This window comes from Euprymna scolopes, chromosome 2 (genome assembly GCF_053919585.1).
Source record: "Euprymna scolopes isolate OS-2025 chromosome 2, ASM5391958v1, whole genome shotgun sequence".
Classification (NCBI taxonomy): Eukaryota; Metazoa; Mollusca; class Cephalopoda; order Sepiida; family Sepiolidae; genus Euprymna; species Euprymna scolopes.
Genome location: NC_136483.1, coordinates 27,835,772 through 27,857,548, shown reverse-complemented (window position 1 = coordinate 27,857,548; position 21,777 = coordinate 27,835,772). Strand labels below are relative to the sequence as shown.

The following is a 21,777-nucleotide window of genomic DNA, read 5'->3' as shown; positions in this document are numbered from 1 at the left end:
ACTTCAAACTTTATTTCAATTCATTTTTTGTGTGCAGTTCGTCCAAACCAACAAACATTTTCCAAATTATTCCGATATGTTAAACGTAGCCGTAATGTATAACTCCTGTCAATACCTTTTAACATGTTACACGATGAAATTAATCTATTTATATGTCTTGGGGTAAGAGCATTGATATATGTTTGGATAGCTCAGTGGGTAAGATATGTAGCTGACAACATCAATGTTGCTGTAAATTAGTAAATTTTCCTTTGTATGATCAAACTACCTTAATGAAAGAGTGGTTCTTTAGAATCGTTCCAGCGTGAAAAAGTCATAATTTCATAACTGAAAATGATTCAGTAAACCACGGTGCATCGATCGCAAATTCATCGCTGATAACCAACACAGCTTTAAGGCACTATAAAATTACTAAAACCGCATTTACAACACGGAAATATGTAGAATTTTTCAAAAAAAAAACTGAAATTTTCAGTTAAACTTTTTGGTTCCAAAACCAGTTAAAAACTCATGTAAATGACCAGAGCATCAGCAGTCGCATATCCTGAGAAAATAAAAAGTATTTAAAAATCATAAGAATGAAACAAAGAAAACAATTTCAAAGAAAAAAATGTGTACAACACACAATTGGATTTTCAATTCATTTTAAAGTGAAAAAGAAATTCATTTTAAAACTTGAACAAATATTATTTAATTAGAAAAACGTTTTTTATGTCTTTTCATCGCCTTGTTATGCTAGGACGGATTTATATTTCTGTATATATCTATTTTTTATCGATTTATTTATTCATATATTTAATAATATATATTACTCATGTGTCAGATCCAGAATTGACATTATCTTCACTCCTGTAAGTTTTGTAATACATTCTAAAACTATGTTTAATGGATAGTTCATAAGTCTTTGTTATTGTTTATGAGTGATTTAAAATGTTGGTGTAGGAGTGTCAGAAATTTCGTGAAAATAGCGAATAATTCCACCCCATCTTTCCAAGCTTATAACTCCTCGAAAAATGCAATTCAAGCCCTAATTTTTTTTCAATTAAAGGAGCAAGGACCAAGATTTCATTAAAAAAAAAATTTTTAAAAAAACGTGTTTTTTTTTTAAAAAGGTTTTAAACTTCGGACTTTACAGGTAAAATTCTATAAGAACACTATGTTTTTTTTGTTTAAATTTGAATATATTATGTATTGACCTTTTCTCTTCAATTTGTGAGTAAATAATTATGTACTCATCGGGTTACTAAATTAATTATTATTAGACATTTACAAAATGGGAGGCGTGAATTATTCGACCCCCTGTCTTTCCAAGCTTATAACTCCTCGAAAAATGTAATTCAAGCCCTAATTTTTTTTTTTCAATTAAAGGAGCAAGGACCAAGGTTCCATTAAAAAAAAAAAGAAAAAACAAATAACGTGGTTTAAAAAAAAAGGTTTTAAACTTCAAACTTTACAGGTAAAATTCTAAAAGAACACTATGTTTGTTTTTTTTTAATTTGAATGTATTATGTATTGATCTTTTCTCTTCAATTTGTGAGTAAATAATTATGTACTCATCGGGTTACTAAATTAAGTATTTACTTTTTAATAGACACTTAAAAATTGGGATGGGGGGGTTCGTGAATTTAAAAAAAAAAACGTTTGTCTAAAATATTATATTCGATTTATTGGAAAGAACATAAAATTTCACATTGACCCTGAAAATATCGTAAAAATAGAATCAATAGAAAAATTTTGATAGATTTTTAAAATTTAAGTTCGGAAAATTCATTACTGTTTAAAAAAAAAATATTTCTATTACTTTTAAAACAACTGTAATAGTTTATTTTGGAAGTATAATCCATAAAGAAAATAAATAACCCACTTTTAACAGAGAAATTCCGAGATATTTATATTGTATTCGCAGTTTCGTGTTAGGGGTGTCAAAAATTCCTACAAAAATTCTGATACACCACGTTTTTGCCGATTTATTATATTTTCTTGAAAAAAGATTTCTGCCTCAACAGAAAAATATTCAACAAAATGTTTACCCGGAAAATTATTTAACCGAAAACTATTAATATTAAACTTTAAAAAGAAAGATACTAGAATTTTAAAAAAGAAACTATTTTATTTACACTCAATCAGATGTGCCTTATGTACTAATAAAAATGTAATTGGTATTTTGTTGCACTTTTTAAGATTTTAAATATTTTTAAATTTTCTCATTATAAAAAACGATTATTATATTGATTATAATTTTTGACAGAAGAAATAAAATTAATTGCATATAAAACATTCGAAGAAAATTCCAAATTATCCAATTATATCAATACATTTTGGCAAATTATTTACATATATTTTGTAAAAAATGATTTAGTAAATTGATCTGAGCAAAAAAAAAAACATGGATTGACAAATTTTAAATCAATAAATTATCAATTCATTTTGTCATTATAAAAAGGATGATTGAATTCATTTTGATTGGGAAAAGAAAAACATTATACAATTCAAAATCAGCCAATCATCAACAAATTTTGTCATTATAAAAAATTTATTTATGTACATTCGACATAATTTATGTATACTATTTAATTTTGATGAAATAAAACATCTGTATCCGTACATTATGAGATATGCAACCAGACGTTTACTTTCAACATGAAATAGGACATGAAATACAAGCACTTTACTCATAATGTATGATCGTCAATAATTATTTCCTGATGTGAAAGGCCTTCTGGGATCGCAAATAATGTATTCCATGTATTCCCTATATTTAATTATTTTGAGGACCGAATCCTTGTCGCTAAAGTAAAGTTTTTGTCTAAGTCACTTTGTCGCTCTAATTACGTTTTTAGTCTTGCGATCAACAACAAGCATTTGCATGTTCGTTTAGACATTTCTCCCACTTTAGGCAAGTCTGTTAGCAATGCTTTGTCCGCTAATATTATTTAGTTTTCTCCCAAAATTACTATTTTCGACGGTTTACTTCAGTTGCTATCTTTGTTGAGAGATGAAGTTTCAACCGGACCCTTAAAATCCATTCATAAAGTTCATCGCCAGAACTTTGAAGAAAAACAGTCAAAATATAAGTTATCAAACAGATCCTAAATAAAAACAAAAAAAAAGGTTTTAAGAAAACGATGTGGTAAGAATGATAATTAAGCGAGAAATAACAAAACAACAATGACAACAACAATAACAACAACAATGGTAACAATAAAAAAGGTAACAACAATCGCAAAGAGAAAGAATAAATCAACGCACGAATTACAAAAGAAAACTTTTGCGAATAATAAAAAGTGAAGAGGCACTTAAACGCGTTTATTGCAAACGACATGTGTGAACTATCTGTTAAGCATAAAATGTTACAATATAACTAACTTTTATTTGTTTATTCTGGAAATATTTTCATTTGGCGTAGAAATTGGTTTCCGAGAAATATTTACGAACGAATTAATTTTGACTTTATATGAGAACTTTCACGCTTACCTTCCTGCCATATAGTAGCTGTAGTTTTGTTAGAATAAATGATATGTGGATAAGCTGAGTGATTTTCCCATGAACAGCCTTTTTTTAGTTCAGCGATCATCATCCAGCCCGACTCCCTTTCGCATCCTCGGTGATGTTTGGTGATGTAAAAAGTTCTCGCTGAGCTGAAGTAAAACATTATAAGATTCATTATGCCATTTCAATCAAATAAAAGTTCATTTTCAATTTAAATGTATCTCTATACATTATAGTGCGTGCTTATGTTCATACATGTGTATGCAGTGATTTCACTTTTAAACTAATTAACTGATCATTGTAAATTTTCTAACACAGGTGACATGCGTAATGGATTGTAATGTAAGCTATATTTGGTTTAAATTATTTTCATGCAAGCGGGTTTAAAAGGTGGTGGAAGCTGATTAGAATGAAACTTGAACAAATAGATTAGACACCAATTAATAAACATTTCCCAAATCACTTCTTTGTGATAATTTAAAGAGTTTTCGGGGCATAATCTTGACAAACATTCTTATTTAAAATTCAAATATTTCAAATGGCATTAAATTTGATTAAGAATTAATGGAATTTATGTTACTTCTTATGACTCTTTATTTTTTTATTCCTTTAGCTCCCTTAATTTTAAGCATTAAATTTTAGACGTTTTCCAGAGTCAAAATTATTTAATGGATTTTGATTGAAATTGAAATTAGAATTCAGAAATAATGTTTGGTAGAACAAGATTTTGTATAATTAAGGTTTTTTATCTTGCATGCTATTCTCACCACGTTTCGGCCGACTTGCTTCATATGTACCTTGTCAAATTCGGGAATCTTTCTGACTATCCTTATCATCAGATAAGACAAAATCCCAGTTCTACGAACAACATAAATCTGAATCTTTTATCGTTACAACACTCGGATACGCGGATTAGTCTTGTATCATTCAAAAATGATGATATAATTGCTGTGGATGTAACTTAGTGCTGTGACATTGAAGAATCGGTAATAATCAAGATAAATGCAGTGATATAATTAACAAACGTGTATTGGAAAAACAAAACATGTTACAGAAAGTTGGCGTCCGATTCTTTGGCCATAACTGCCATCAATAACTGCCAAGACATTTAGTCGAAAATGTAATTATTGTGTCTGCGTAAGTCCATTTATTCCTGAAACAGGGAGATCAACTTACATCATAACAACCCTCTTTTAATGTATTTATTTGCTTCCCCACCAAAGCAAATTAGGCACAAGGCCGTTTTTAATGTGGGGTAAAAACCAGCTCCCCTAAAAGTAGGCAAAAAGGGGTCACTCTGGTTACCAAAAATGATAATTGTCCTAGTATAGAGGGTTTCCCCTCCATGTACTGGTACAAATTATCTTAAGTGCAGCATCCGCAGAACAGATACTACACTTTGAGGTATTTATTTGCTCCCCCACTGAGCAAATTAGGCACAAGGCCGATTTTTAAAGTGAGGAGTGAAGGGGAAATGGGGACCAATTCCCCGGGGAGTAGGGGAGCTGGATAGTGACAATTGGTATGAAGGGTTGCCCCTACATTGACCAAGGTCTTATATGTGGGGTCGCCCCCACATATGGTCTTTGCTTGCAGTATCTGCCGGAACAGATACTACACTTTGATCCCGGCCCGAAGACCAAGAACAACCCTTTTTTAAGCCTTGCTCCGTATGAAATCAACACCTTATTCTCTTGGCGTTGACTTCGATGAAGTTGGTTTTTGTTTTTTGTCGTTTTAAGTGTTCGATTTTGAGAAACTGTTTGCTGAACTGGTAATTCGAAAATGTAAAACACGACATCCATTAATTCTTCTTTTGTAATATTGTCCGCTACAGCATTATTCCTGATATGGTTTAAATGTCTCTTATGAAGTAAATTATTTGAATCATTCATTAGTTACGTAGCATGTTTATTTCAATTTCAGTCACGTAAATTATATTTTTTACTTTACTTTGGTAAATTATATATATATATATATATATATATATATATATATATATATATATATATATGATCTACATCACATTTTAATTCCAATTTCAATTACGTAAATTATATTTTTACCTCACTTCTATTGTGTATCTTGCGTGATTAAGCATTTGTGACAAATAGACGATCGGAACCCCATCGAGTGAAGGAAGATGCAAGCCTTTACATAGTTCCTCTGTTAAATATTGGATGACCAAACCCACTCATATATAAAACGCTTACTTGATAACAAGAAGTTAAAGTTTAGTCGGGGTAAACTTGCTTAACTAGAGATTAGAATTACTAGATTGCAGAAATTAATAGCAACGAATATGACCTAACATGGTTCAAAGTGAGGGTGAGAGAGAAGCAGATAATTTATTGGATGCATTTCACGTTCTAATACTTTGTAAATTGGGGTATGCTAACAAAATATGATTATAGAATGCTTCTCTTTCTTTCTCTCTTTCCCTCTCTCTCTCTCTCTCTCTCATAGATAGATAGATAGATAGATAGATAGATAGATAGATAGATAGATAGATAGATAGATACCCGTATGCGAGCGTGTCATCAATCCTACTGGACACTAATGTGGAACGAAGATCAATTTGAATTAACCGAGTCTGACTTCTATCAATCCTAGATTAAATTATTCATTTTCGAAAGCGTAAATACGGAGACGGCTAAGGATTTTTGTCATTGGCCTCCAAAATAAACAGAGATTAGACCATTCCTGTAATAATCCGGTCCTTGCTGATTTTGCAGTGAGAGTTTAGTTCTGTACAGTTCTAGGAGGTCCACCCTCCCAGGCCTTGCCTTCTCGCAGAGAAAGGGTTAGTTTATTGCTAATCGCCTGAAGCGCCCTCACGAGGGAATACCAAGAAGGTTTCCCGGACACTTTTGCAGATCAGAATGCCCCTTCCCGTGGGCGCTGACTTTTCAATCACACTTTTTTTACCCTGGTGTCTAAGTTTTTTCAGTGCGAGAGAAGTAAACAACCTTTTCTTTTTAATTTCAGGTCGGAAACATTCAGACTGGAAGGATCATCGGGGCATGTACAAGAACAAGTAATTAACATAGTATGGAAAATATGTGTGAATTTTCGTTTGTTTTTGTTATAATGACGTCAACTTTGTCTTCTACGTGCATAACACAAGGTTGAAATACAACACTTACTGTGATAACATGAATCGAAAACATTCGGGCAAACCATGCCAACAACAGAATTAAGTAGGCTTCAAGTTGTAACATATTGCTTTGTAAGAATTAAATCGCTTCTTTTTTTTTAATTTGTTTCAATTTTATTATTTAGATAAAAAAATACGCCGATCGTTTTTATTCCAACAAATTGCCGTAGACACGAATGGACAATCGTCCCTACTATGCAGGACTTCCTCAAAAGCCTTAATCTACTATAGAGTGCAAAGCCTCGTAGGGGATGCCCTTTTCTCTTCCCTGCAACCTCTTTCTCACAGAAAAGATGTTGCGAGCCTGTCTCTGCTTTACCGTTATTTTCATGACAAGTGCTCGTCTGAGCTCCAATCTATGCCACTCTCGTCCTGACTGTCTCAAAAAAATAAACTCGTCTAGGTGAAAATACTATCAATAATTTCCCCCACTCTTTATCTGTGCCTAAACATAAATGTAGATTCCATGAACAAAGCTTCTTTCTTAGAACTGAACGCCTGTGAAACTCTGTTCCGTTTTCCTGCTTTCCAAATGATGGTTGTCTTCAAGTCCAACGTAAACAAATTATTGATGAGCCACCCCCTTAAGTAATCAAATTTACCAAATTTCCACTACTAAATATGACTACATGTCCCCCTTAACCACTGTACACACATTAATCCTTATCCTCAAGTGGGCTCCGGGCCTTAATAAGTAGTGCCTCCTTTGTAAAAAAAACATCGGGGACTAACGTGAATTGAGATGGATGCTTAAGCCTTCTTAGGTCTGTCAAGCGAGTAAACATCTAATGAAACTTGCTAATATTTGAATATAGGTGTTGAAGTAAGTCATTTTATTAATTAACTATTATTTTTTTATTGAATAAATTGAAATGTATAAATAATGTTTGTTCGTGTATTTATTTTGATGGTTTTATTTATTTTGATTAATCTTATTTTATTTGTTGATTTTTATTTTGTTACTTACTTGTAATCTAAACCAAAGTCAATAGAAGGCGCTCCTTTGTGAACGTCTTTCCAAGATGACTGAAGAATTCTTGATATCGAGAACCAATTTTGTGTAGTTGTCCCATGGCCATTAAATATCAAAAATATTACCTCTGCGTTATCTTTGAATAAAGAGAATTTAACCTGAAAGAACAAAAAAAAATTAAGATGTATCGATGTATATGTATAATGTATTCTTCTTTCTTTTTCTTTTTCTTTCTGTTTCTCCCCCCCCGCCTCTGTCAGAAAGCAAACGTTATTAAATTAAGCTTTTATAAACGAGTTACCCTCTTTGTCAATTCCGGGGCAGTCCAGAAGAATCCAATTGAAACTGTGTGATCAACGATCATAGATTACTAGCATTTCAGCCCGGCGTTGCCCGGGTGTTTGGAGGTGTATGCTGAGCAAAAAAAAAAAGGGTAATTTTTTTAAAATATGACCCCTATTACGACCCCTTAAAATTTATTGTTTCGGGCTCAAATCAAGTTATTAAGTTAGATCCATGAACAAGGAACCTATATCTAAAATTTCAAGTGTGTAGACCCAAAATTGTCGGAAGAGTTTGGTAGAGTTCTCAAAGGTTAAATCGTTTAACTTTGACTCCTTAACAGCGATATTTCTGGCCGAAAACCGATCACATCGATTTTCCCAAATCTCAGTACCCTGTATATCAAATTTCGAGTCTGTTGACTGAAAATTAACAGAGTTATTGCGAAGGAAAATGTACACAGACGCACACAGAGACAGACACACAGACACACAGGCACTTTCACTTTTACAGATATATAGATTATTACAAGATGGAAAATTCAGTAATACAAGCAGTCGGAAATCGATCACCAGTACAAAAGAATATTGCTTTGGGCGTATTCAAGGTAGAATATATATAAGCATACGGCCATATCACATTGAAAACATAGGTTCTCATCCAATCACCGAAGTTAAATAACGTAGAGTCTAGTCAGCATTTAGTTGGGTGACCGCTTGGGAATATTTGGTGCTATAAGCATTAAATAATTCACGTTGAGACACCGGTTCCCGTTAGATCATCGAAGTTAAGCAACGTTGAGCTTGGTCATTACAAAAATGGGTGACTATTTGAGAATTTTAGGGGTTGTGTGTGCTCTTCGCTTATCTCGGCATTGCTTTCATTCGTCTAACACTTCTTGCCACTGGACTTAAGCAGTGCCGATTCAGGAGACTTTTTTTTACATGGGGGTCACGGGATAAGGGTTATTGCGTGTACAGTAATCAATGAGATAGTATTGTAGTAATCATTAGTATTGGGGGTTTTGATAGAGTGTCTTACTTAAGGGGGCGGTTTGTCAGGAGTTTGCTTATGTTAGACTTGAAGACGTCCAAGTTGTAGTCAGGTGGGAAACATGCAAGCAGCAGAGAGTTCCACTGACGTGCAGTTCTAAGAAAGAAGCTTTGCTCATGGAATCTACGTTTGGATTTAGGCACAGATAAAGAATGGTTGGAGATTGCACAACCCTTGCCTCATAATTACACGCGCATAGGATGTATCTATTGCTTGTGGATATTAAACAGAGGCATCGAAATCAAGGTAGAATATATAATATATAATATCAAATAGTTTCAAATATTAGAAATCATGTGAAAATCGATTCCGGTTGATCTCAGGAAATCTAAACAAAAGGATAAAATGATGGACGATATTTTTAACTATTTCTTCTCCCACTGCCAATGGCTGATTCGATAGCGTCTCAAACTGGAACGCTGTACAATTTGGTTACGGTTTTGATTCTAGCCGATGCCAGCCAAGTCATATTTTTTAAATTTGAAATCACGACTACATATTAGGTACAACATAATATGATACAGAGTAAACTCTATAATCATGAATACGAAAATTGCATAAATTACAATATCATATTTAAGCGTATTTTACGTCCTGGCAACGCCAGACACCCCCTGTTAGTATATATATATATATATATATATATATATATATATATATATGTGTGTGTGTGTGTGTGTGTGTGTGTGTGTGTGTGTGTGTGTGTGTGTGTGTACTTGAAATTGGTATATTTAGGCAGCAGTTTTTCATTCAACCAAATATTATTAAATGTAACGGAGATACTTTGCTTTATGATTTTTTTTTTTTTTTTTTTCATTTTTCTATTTTCCGTATAATCTTTTTGTATGAAAATCAAAAATATTAATAAAAGTTCCATAGTTGCTGTCAGGAGCACTTTTGATTCGCCCATGAATCATCATCAGGTGTTGAAGTAAAAATCCGAAGGAGCGAAAATCAGAATTAAAAGTGAAAACTAAAGTATACAGTAAACAGCGATAAGTTAAAATATAAAGTCGATGAAAAGTCTGTTAAAAATATAGGTCGATTAAAATTCAAGTATTATAAAACAGCGAGTTCATGGACACCGTTAACAAAGTCCGTCCAATACGAACATTTTAGAACATTGCTGCTTTTCTCGAATGCAATATTATTTATAGTGGGTTGAATGGTTCGAATATATGCCGCTTCAAGAATTTTAAATTTTTTAATATTATTTTCATGTTGTATAATTTTTATGTTGTAAACGAGCACCTTTCTTAGATTGGAGGTGAGACAGTTATGTTTTTTTATCAAATGTTTACATATAGAACTAGTATTATTTAGATGCATGGTTATTTTCCGGGAGAATTTTGTCGTTGTATGCCCAATGTATGTATTATTTTCGGAGTTACATTCTGCCATAGAGCATTTGATTTGGTTGGTTGGTTTTGTTTTACGGCATATCAACCCGTTTCGGGTTATTTAATGCCGAATCCAAAGATTTTGAAGAAAAATTTTTTTAATAGAATATATTTGCTGTTTTCACGTCGGTTTCTATTTAACCCATAGTTGGGACTCTAACAGGTACTACCACTCCGGGTCAGAGTGGACCTGGGAGCAATGGTAATTAAAGGGTGGCTCCACACTCCCCAAAGCCCACAAGCTGGGGCCTCACCGCTGGATATAGTTTAAGGTCATATCCAGGACCCCCATTGAGGGACTTTTACCCTCTGCAGGGGGGCAGTCGGCGTATTCTAATGCCGCATTTAGCTGGTCTGCAGTTTAATTTGTTGCTGGCTATCTTGCTCTTTCTTGTTGTTGGATCTCAACATTTTGAACCGAGAGAGAGACTTAGCTGTCGTACTAAGCTAAGACTCTGTAACATCATCTGTGTATAGATACTACCTCAGACATTTGTCTATTAAAATGGTCCTGTGGCGATGGAAGTCATGTTTGGGCTCATGGAAGTGTCTGAGCGAGTAGCACTCGGCTGACAAGACGTTGCAATCATATATATATATATATATATATATATATATATATATATATATATATATATATATAAAGTGATGGTTGTGTAGTTCCATCGAAAGAAAAAAATGTATATTTAAAAGAGTGTAGCCATCAACAATTGTGGGTTTTTCAGAAGTTATCATTTTTTTATTTTTAATATATGTCTTCACAGGACAACATTAAAAAAATGATTTTTTGACACAATGAAAAGTAGTCTGTCTGTAGCATATATAATAGAGTTAATCTGTTTTCCCTTCAAAATAACTCAAAATATATCTATTTTTTACTCATTGCTAGTGTTTTTATTTCTATTACGATTTGCGGTATTACTATTTTTAGTAATTATATTGCACGCATTGGTTACAATAAATTGGTGTGTGCTTAACAAAGAATCCGATTAAGTGACTAGCAAACCCTATAACAAAACAAGCATTACAGAGTATATACAATGACATTGATAATATAGTGTAGACATCAAGAAATTACTTACTTTAGTCACTGGCAGCTTCTTCCATACATCAATTAAATTGCTCCGAAAAAAGTCTGGGCAAAACACCCTAGTGCAGTTCGCTGGACCCCAGCTCTCATACGTTCCAATAGCCATGAAAGATGGATAAACAACGAATCCACTCTTGCTTTTCACATAATAGATCTCATGCCATTTCTCATCTAAAAAACAGTTTTATATATATTGTTAAATTATCTTTGTTAAAGCGAACCATTATAAGGTATATATATCTTTGTTAAATTTTCTTAAAAACATCTTATTTTGACCTTACATTTAAACCCAATTTAACTTTATTATTTTATTCTAATTTTTATTCTCAATTTATCTTATTTTGTTTATCAACATCGAAAAAGTAACTATTTTCCTTTATATTTAAATATTTTCCAGATACATCCGCCTTACTTAAAAAAAATGCTAGGTTTATTTTTGGTGGCTTTAAAAAAAACACCCAATATTTATGACGAAGAGACTTTGTTTCAAAAAACTATATGTTAAAATTATTGTCCATGACTTAGTGTCTATCTCAAAAAAAACATCGTTTCCGAAACGATCGTACAATTTATTGATTTTGTTTTGTTCCTCCTTATGAAACCGATTTTTAATTTTTAATTTTAATTATAAATTATCAATCATCTTACTAAATATTAAAATAGCTCTAGAATATATATGCCTATTGAGCTTATTGTATATCTACATTACAACGAACATTGTTTTTCTTGTATTTTAATTACATTAGTGATTTTACTATTACATTAAAATACACTCTGCTCTTTAGACTGTTGTTTTAATCCCCTTTAAATTTATACATATATATATATATATATATATATATATATATATATATATGCATATAAAAATAGATATAAATATTAAATTTTCATATATATTTATTTTCTCCTTTTATGGCGTGTAGAAACACATAATGTATTTTTAAGAACAATTTATTTATCACGATACTGATTTGTTATATGCTGAGAATGAGAAAAAGCTTGCAGATAGATAAATCAATGATTTGCACATACACACACTCACACACATACACACACTCACACACATACACACACATACACACATTTCATTCTATGGGGGGGGCCTGAAGAATATACTTTTGCTAAAGTATAATAAAAATATTCATAACCATGTATGGCGTATTGCTGTCATATTTGGGCTACTGCATCTGCTACTAGTCTCTCGCTCCTATACAAGGTTCAAAAGAGAGCCGCCAACCTCATAGATCCTGAACTGTGATCTAAGCTTCAACCTCTGTCCCAATGACGAAATGCTGTATCCCTCTGCCTGTTCTACAAGTATTTTAATGGTGAATGCTCTGACGAACTGCAAGCACTTGTACCCCCTTGACATAAATACCCCCAACAAACCTGACAAGCAGCTAAATCCCACCCCTACACAGTAGAGATCCCTAGATGTAAGAGAGCTTTCTACTCGAGTAGTTTCTTCCACAGAACCGCTAGACTTTGGAATTCCCTTCTCGGTCCATGTTTCCCCAACTGTACTGATATGCAGAAGTTCAAGTGTAACGTGAAACGACATCTTGCTGCCCAACTCCCTACATAGTACCCCTGTAGCTTATGTCCCTGATAGTAGCCCCCTACATCAAAGTGGCAATGTACCTTGTTTGGAGTGAAAATGTAATTTTAAAAAAAAACGGCTTGAAGAAGAGTTTTGTCCAGTATTAAAATTGACTTAAGTATTGAATTTTTTTTCTCACATTCTCATCCGGTCTTCAAACAAAATCTATGACTTATGTTTCTAAAATGTTCGGAAGCAGCATAATTAAAACTTACAGGACCCCTGGAAATTCCACGGAATGAGAAATATATTGAATCAACAAATATGGTTTGAGGAATCTATAGCGCAAAAAAAAATTAGATTTTGGACAGAAAAAACAATATCATGGAACAAATATTAATTTTTTAACATTTCTATAAAAATAGTGTCCGTTGTATTTTAAACATCAAAGTGACACAAATGAGATAAATTAATAAACACTAATAAATACTCAGAAAGTAATATTATGCTACACAGTTCAATACAAATAATAAAATCATATTGTAAGCAACAATCTTTACTTTACTCCTTCAGTCCAGCACTTCTCGGCAGACAATGTTCTTTTTACCTTTTTTTTTTTAATGTTCCCTTTTTTTAAACCTTTCCTTGATTCCCTCCTTCAGTGAAGCACTATTGCGCGTCGAAATTATGATGATTTTTCTTCTCAGACTATTAAAACAATGATCATATATTATTATAATGATATTTAAAAACGAGGCTAGATCAAAGGGAGATTATTCTCATATGTTTGTTCATTGTTGTTAGATTGGGCTTTTTAAAGCCAAATTTCATGAATTTGACTTTTTTTAAGCAGTTTGGCCATCAAAAATTGTATTTGGCGTTTTTTTTTTTTTCAAAGCGTAAAGTACAGAGTAACAAAGGAAGTACCAAGCAGAATATTTTATAGAGTAAAGTAATGGGTTTTGTAATGGGTTGGTTATTAAATCTGATTTTTTAAAACAAACAAATATAATTATATACTCCCAACCCTGTACCCCATTTTATGATTTTATACTGTGAGGATTAAAATTTGATTATTCAAGAGGACGGTTCAACAAGAATTTGTTACTATTGAACTCGAAAATAACTATGTTGTAGTCAGCTGGTAAGCAGTCTCGTTGCAGTTTCACAGACGAACAGTTCTTGGAAAGAAACGTTGCTCATGACAGTTTCGTTTAGTTTTAGGTACACAAATGAAGAAAAGAAAATTAGTTATAATGGCTGTAGATAGACAAGTTTTTCTTGTGTTTGTTTTACAGATTGGAACTCGGTCGAACATCAACCATGAAAATGACAATAAGGTAGAGAAAGACTAGTAATCTCTCTTCTATGAGCAGATACTAGATAAGACATACATAAAATAGGTGATATTTTAACATATCAAAAGAGGAAAAAGTGGACTTTAATTTTACTTGTAACAGACTCGTAACTCTCGTTTTCATTGATTTTCCCCCTTTTATTCTCACATTCCATGAGCGATGTTTCTAGTAAAGAGAAAAGAATCGCCGTTTTCTGTGTTGAAATCTATCCATCATCGTTAGCTAATTTTTTACCTTGAAGTAGTATTTTCAGTTCCTTACATCAAGTTACTTCATGCATTCTTTGGAAGGATCCCCATTAAAAATATATATACAAAATAAAACTTCGGCATGTATGCAGGATACCATGCTATTTTTTAGATAGGAATTTTAAGTAAACTTCAATTTTTATGATACTTTTGTTTATTAAATTTTTAGATGAAAGTACAGTATAGTTTTTAAAAAGCTCCCTCCCCAGTTCCCATGTTAAGAATGGATTTCTAAATCGTAAAGTTATTATTTATTATTTATGGTCATCTTCAAGTACAATATAAATATGTTTTTGATGCTCTGTCCTCTTAAATAATCAAATTCTACGCAACTTCCGCTACTAACGATCTCTACGCTGTTATTTTGATGACCACTGTACACTTATTAATCCTTATCGTCGAGTGATCTTTGACCCATTGAGAAGTGGCGAATCTCTTGCAAAAATATAAATAAGTAAATAAAATTTCAGCATAGTCCGTATTCAGCATAAGTACTAAAACTTCTTTCGTAGAGATTCTTATAGTTTATTGGAAAACCCAGGTCAAAATTTAAAGTATTCAGAAAACAATATTGCACCTTTTTATGATGGTGTTTTTGTTTTAAAGTAGGGCGAATATCTTCTGTCGTTTTTATATGGATTGTAGTTGAAGGTTGATGGGATGGTAACGACATGTATGAATCTAAAACAAGGGCTCACCTTTAACTGTTTCATAATATGTCGTCATTGATGCGGATTTTGATTTTTCCACTGTAATGACGTCCTTCATTGAGTGAAATATCTGACATTTGTGATTATCATCGAACCTCCAGATATGACATAATCTCTCTTTCACACACATGTGCATACATCTGTTTTCGTCTTTGGCTGACTGCTGCTTGAATACTGGCTGAGAACCATTTTTGATGAATACGTTGAATCCGTCCGGCAATAATTTGTATTCTTTGGCAAAACAAGTGGCATCTGTATATTTGGGACATTGTAGACATTGCAGTAGAATAAATAATATTTTCAAGATGAGCAAACTGTTATAAAATCTCATCGTCGAATCTGTAGTAAAAAAGAAACAGAAAATACAATTTAATAGAATGAATTTTACTAACTTTAATTTCTATAAAATCATAAAAGGTCGCTGCCACATGGACTGTAAATCTTACACTTGCACATAAATGTTTGCAATAATAAAAACTTATTAAATGAGGAAACAATTTATTAGAATGTGTTTTTTTTGGGGGGGGGTTACTCTTTTTCGCCCCAAAGTATATTGCCACTTGGACATGAGGGGCTACAAATTGGGATTAGGTCTACATGGAAGTATTGTGCTGTATTAAACCGTTACATTCGCATTATATCTAACCTTCTCTTTGTTAAAATAATCAAATAAAGGAACAGGGAGGGAATTCCAAAATATGGCTGGTCGTGGGTAGAAATGTGCAGAAGATTTTCCTGTATTTTGGGAACTCAACAGTGAAGGGGTGAGATTTTTCTTCTTGTTGGGTTAGTTGAGAATATGTACGTCGAGAAAGCAGAGGTTCTACAAGTTTATCAGAGCACGTCCCATTAGACTATTTGTAAAACAGGCTCAGAGATGCAACATTACGGAGATGGGGAAAGGGTTGGAGCTTGGCCGATATTGCGTGACCAATTAAATTGTAGACTCTTTTGGGGCCTTGTCTAAGAAGGGGAGACTAGTGGTGGATGCACCAGCTCAGATCTAAGAACAATGCTACTAGTGGATTTGAAGAGATATAGAATATTCTTACGTGTGAGTAATTTTATAAAACGTTAGAGAGGCATCTTAATGTATTTGTTCAAACTCACGTTGCATGTGAATGTTAAACCGATAAATTTGAACGATTTCTTGTAATTTGAAAGGTTTCTTGTAATTGTTAAATGAAAGAAGATTAGTCTTAATAGCATTAAATGTTACCATGCATTTATAGTCCCATTCCACTACAGATTAAAAGTCGTTTTCTTACAGTTTCTACCATTGCCTTGGATGTGTATGAATTCATTTCTTTCTAAAACGGAAATCGTACATGTTTAAAGTTTCTGCTTCCTTTTCCGACAGCCAACACCCGGTGCCACACATAACAATTAAAGTTTGCAACATCGATTACAGTAACTGACATTGATTGTATTTCACAATTCAGTAAAATAAATAAGTCGATTAAAAACAAGATCGTTAAAATACACGCTTCAGGTGTATTTTAACGATCTTGTTTTTAATCGACTTATTTATTTTACTGAATTGCACATTTGTTACATGTAACTTCCCCCATTTTTTTTTCCTTTTCCTCACCCCGTTTTCCATCTTATTTTAGTCGACTGAATTTCCGCTATGGTTCACTTCTTACAAATATATATATATATATATATATATATATATATATATATATATATATATATATATATATATATATATATATAAAATTATTAAAATGGATAAAATCCAACGATATATATATATATATATATATATATATATATATATATATATATATATATATATATATAAAATTATTAAAATGGATAAAATCCAACGATACGAAATTTAAAATGGAGGCGGAAAGACCTAAAGGCTCAATGTTTCACCCGTCTTATGCGGGCTTTCTCAAGAGGTATGAAATTTTATGCACCCATTTCCAGTATTTACTTCAATAGTGCTCAACACGTAAGTAGAGCTATGTAGTAAGTTTCGAAAATATCTATAGCAATTAAGCTACACGGATTTTTTCCGGCTTTCGTGTGGATTATTTCATGCAAAAAATAAATATGCAGGGAAAAGTGAATTATTTTATGCAAAAAAGGTAATCTGGTCTGATAAAAAAAACTGACACAGCTACAAGTGTTTCGCTGAAGTGTTTGGCTATAAATTGGCACTGCCCTCAATAAATACAGCCCCATCCCCACAGTTAGTTTAGAGTTTATTTTTTTTGTTTTTGTTTTTTTTTACATATGCATCACCACTTGTTTTTGTTATTTTTTACATAGGCATCACCACTTATAAAGGCTACACAGTCTATTTTGAACTCTGTCAAGGCAGGACAAGTCCTTTCTAACAGCTTCTGTCCAGATGTGGCAACAGTACTCCATCCTTTGACGTACATGGCTTTTATATAAATAGAGAATTGCATCAACAGTGAGATATCTACAGGATCGATAGAAGGATCCCACCATTTTTCCAACGGCCTTGGCAACAGATTTGATGTATGTGTTCCATTTCAGATCAGGAGTAAAGGCCAAGCCCATAAGCTTGTCAAAACATGAGGCCTCTCCAAGAAGAGAGCCATTCATTTCAATTGATGCCAGATTGGGATCAGAGCGTTGATGATGTAAAGATAGAATCCTGGAATATTGTGAATGATAAACTTTTCCCGTGAAGCAGTTTTTTTATTTATATTTTTAGTTTGGAAAATCTATATGAGTTCTTGTGTGGACTATACACTGTATTTGATTGGTAAAAGGGGATTACAAACATGGGTAACTATATGCTAATGTAAAAAAACAACTCATAAAGCAACTCCCCATTCGTCCCATAATTCGAAAATTATTTGCAAGTTTCAACCCATATTTATCAATTAACTAAAAAGATAAACGACCTTATAACTCCGTATTTACCAAGCAATATTCTATATATTATTAAGTCAATAAAATAACTACATAACATCTTTCAAACAAACTCTGTTATCACATTCATCTATTAAATAATTAAATAAGCAGTAATAACAAAATTCCATTTCTAGACGTATAAATTGATTCTAACAATGATGAACTTATCAACCTTTTATATTAAACCATACCCCCCTTAATTCTTGTGTATTGAACTATAGAAGCAAACATTCATAAGTTGTAAAATCGAAATTATTAATAATTTTAAATGGGTAGTGTTGGCCATATTATGTCCTATAAAAATTCATTAGAATATTCCTAAAAAATTGAATTTGAGAAAATATTTATAAAATATTTATGAATTAACGTCTTATATAATTATTAAAAGTTCACAGAAATGGAGTTATCTGAATTTTCAAAAATTTTCAACTTGTATAAAACTAAATTGAATTAAATATACACTCTATTACTAGCAGCTAGGTTTAAATATTCATAACGATCGATTAATTAATTCAGAAGTAAATCTGTATATGCAAATTTATAAATACATAAACAGACCTCATTATATATAAACTAGCATGGGTGCCCGGCGTTGCCCGGGTGTTTGGAGGTGTATGCTGAGCAAAAAACAAAAAAACAAAAACCAACGATCAATTTTTTTAACTTTGACCCCTATTATGACCCCTTAACATTTATTGTCAAATCAAGTTATTAAGTTAGATCCATGTCCAAGGAACCTATACCTAAAATTTCAAGTGTTTTAGATCCAAAATTGTCGGAGGAGTTTGGTAGGTTTCTCAATGGTCAAATAGTTGAACTTTGACCCCTTAACAGCCAAATTTCTGGCCGAAAACCGATTACAAAGATTTTGCCAAGTCTCAGTACCCTGTATATCAAATTTCGAGTCTGTAGACTAAAAATTGACAGAGTTATTTCGTATGGAAATGTACACAGACAGACACACAGACAAACACACAGACGCGTTCACTTTTACAGATATACTAGCATGGGTTCCCGGCGTTGCCCGGGTGTTTGGAGGTGAATGCTAAGCAAAAAAAAAAAAACGGTAAATTTTTTTTAACTAACCCCTATTATGACCCCTTAACATTTATTGTTTTGGGCTTAAATAAAGTTATTAAATCAGATCCATGTCTAAGGAGCCTATATCTAAAATTTCAAGTGTGTAGACCAAAAATTGTCGGAGGAGTTTGGTAGGGTTCTCAAAGGTCAAATCGTTGAACTTTGACCCCTTAACAACCAAATTTCTGGCCGAAAATCGATCACATCGATTTTCCCAAATCTCAGTACTCTGTATATCAAATTTCGAGTCTGTAGACTAAAAATTAACAGAGTTATTGCGTAGGGAAATGTACACAGACAGACACACACACAGACACACAGACACGTTCACTTTTATAGATATACTAGTAGTTCCGCCCGGCTTTGCTCGGGCCCTATGTACTGTTCATAAGGTTATGTGCATATGTATTTATTAAAAAGTGTGAATATGTAAAGTAATGCCTTTCTATATAATAGTCTCCCTTAACTACCATAGAGAAAAGACAGACAGACATTTTCACTTTTATAGATATATATAAATAGATGAATAGATAGATATATTGGATGCAATATATAGTAATGATTTAAAAAGTATTTTAAAAAAAGACTCATGCGCTACCACCGAGAATCAAAGCCAAAACGTTCCGCTCACGATTTATTTTGCCTCCATCGGCAATGACTGGACTATGAAAACATGTTTACTGCAAGGCTAAAAATTAAAACATGGACCAATAGCTACTACGTTATTCATTCGTAATGCCGGCGTTTGACCTTCACCTGGCAAATTTCATTCTTTTTAATTTTCACACTTTTGCACCGATTTTTCCGGGCTAAAACCCAAATATAAAGTTTGGCCTGGATTCAAATAAATTATATATGAAGTTTCATGTCCGTAGACCAAAAACTCTAGGAGGAGTTTGGTAGGCAAAATTTGCTAAACAAACATATATACGTAGGTTGTAGTTTGCTTGAAGCATTGTTGAAGAAAATTATAAGATAAAATTAAAAGCCAAGAACAATGCGAGATTTTTTTTTTATATAGAGTAAAATTAAATGCAAACAAAAGAAATAAATTTCTTTTTTTTTTTTTTTTTTAAATGGACTAATAAGTCTGAAATATATTGAGATTTACAACACCATTGAATACAACAGAAAAAAAAATTACTGTTGTTTAGAGTTAAAATTTGTGTGAAAAAGAAAAAACAAACAACAATAAAAAAAAAAAAAGAAATTTATTTCTTTTGTTTGCATTTAATTTTACTCTATATAAAAAAAAAATCTCGCATTGTTCTTGGCTTTTAATTTTATCTTATAAACATATATACGTATACATAAATATATATGAAAACAATTTTCTGTTTAACATGAACTTTTTACGCAAATATTATGCAAATATATATCATGTAGAATATCTGCATGAATATAATTACACGTAATAGTTAGCTACAGATGATCATCCCATTAGAAAACCGAATCAACTAATAGGGAATTAACGAAAATGAATGTTTAAAAGAATATGCAAATTAGCTAGATCTTTTGCTAGTAAATGCAACTCTACAACCCATATGTAAGAAAATTGTATTTTCTTTTTGAATAAATAGAAAGGTGAGTTTTTAATATGAATATCAGTACACACAAAAGAAAAACGAATTTATAGAAGATAGAAGATAAACAAAATGACCCAAAAAAATCATCGGATGCACTTACCTGAAAATCTTACCTGCTAATTGCAATGATTTGAAAGTCGTATCTGCTATACCGCAGTGATCTAAAAGTAGGACTTGCTAAATGACCAATCAACGTAACCGAGAAATGGTTCTTGTACTATCTTCGTTGAACTAAGCATCATTTAAGATCAATAATGCCTGAATAATGGATGCTGTTTACTGAAATGTGACAAAATCTGAATCTTTTGTATTGATGTCACGATTTTGTCTGATCATTTGAAAAGAAAAAGAAAACGATGTTTAGATATGACTGCCTTAAAAATCAAACATGGTGCTCTCATGCCTGCTACACGATAAGTCGACCCTCAAGAGCGTTATTCAATCTACTGAATCATTCATTAGCACAATCATCATGATCTTTCACGCTTCGTTATTGCAGATAACGGCACTTCACGAGAATATTGCTCAACCAAAACAATGTGTTGTCTCTATATATTAATAAACTAGCTGTGTTCCGGGGTTGCCCAGTAAAATAGATTAACTAAGGAAAGAGCATGCCCAACCCGAGCGGTGCGTTGCGATCCAGACCCAACAGTGTTAAAAGCCAAGGGAGAGCATAGTTAACTATTTATATATAAGCAAAAGTTACATTAATTCCGACTGGCAATGTTGTAAAACAACAGAGTAAGTTGCTGGAATGTGTGTTAAATAGTGAAGCAGTCAGTCATCTCAGTAAAACTAACTTTCTCAGTGACATGCAATATGGTTTCCGTTCTGCTAGATCTACAACAGATTGCTACCAGTTATATCTCATAGGATTAACGAATCTCTCGATGGAGGCTTCCTTTCT

The 21,777-nt window shown here is 32.5% G+C and overlaps 1 protein-coding gene across 1 annotated transcript; it reads right to left on the bottom strand.

Moving 5' to 3' along the window:
- Window positions 1–454: 454 nt before the first annotated feature.
- On the bottom strand, window positions 455–21,093 carry LOC145241441 (uncharacterized). Its single transcript, XM_080104401.1, has 6 exons — window positions 20,968–21,093; window positions 15,289–15,639; window positions 11,437–11,615; window positions 7,614–7,777; window positions 3,475–3,638; window positions 455–544 (listed from the first exon to the last, which is right to left on the bottom strand). The coding sequence occupies exons 2-6, from the start codon at window positions 15,629–15,631 to the stop codon at window positions 501–503; spliced, it is 894 nt and encodes a 297-aa protein (XP_079960527.1). The 5' UTR covers window positions 15,632–15,639; window positions 20,968–21,093; the 3' UTR covers window positions 455–500.
- Between the last annotated feature and the right edge of the window lie 684 nt (window positions 21,094–21,777).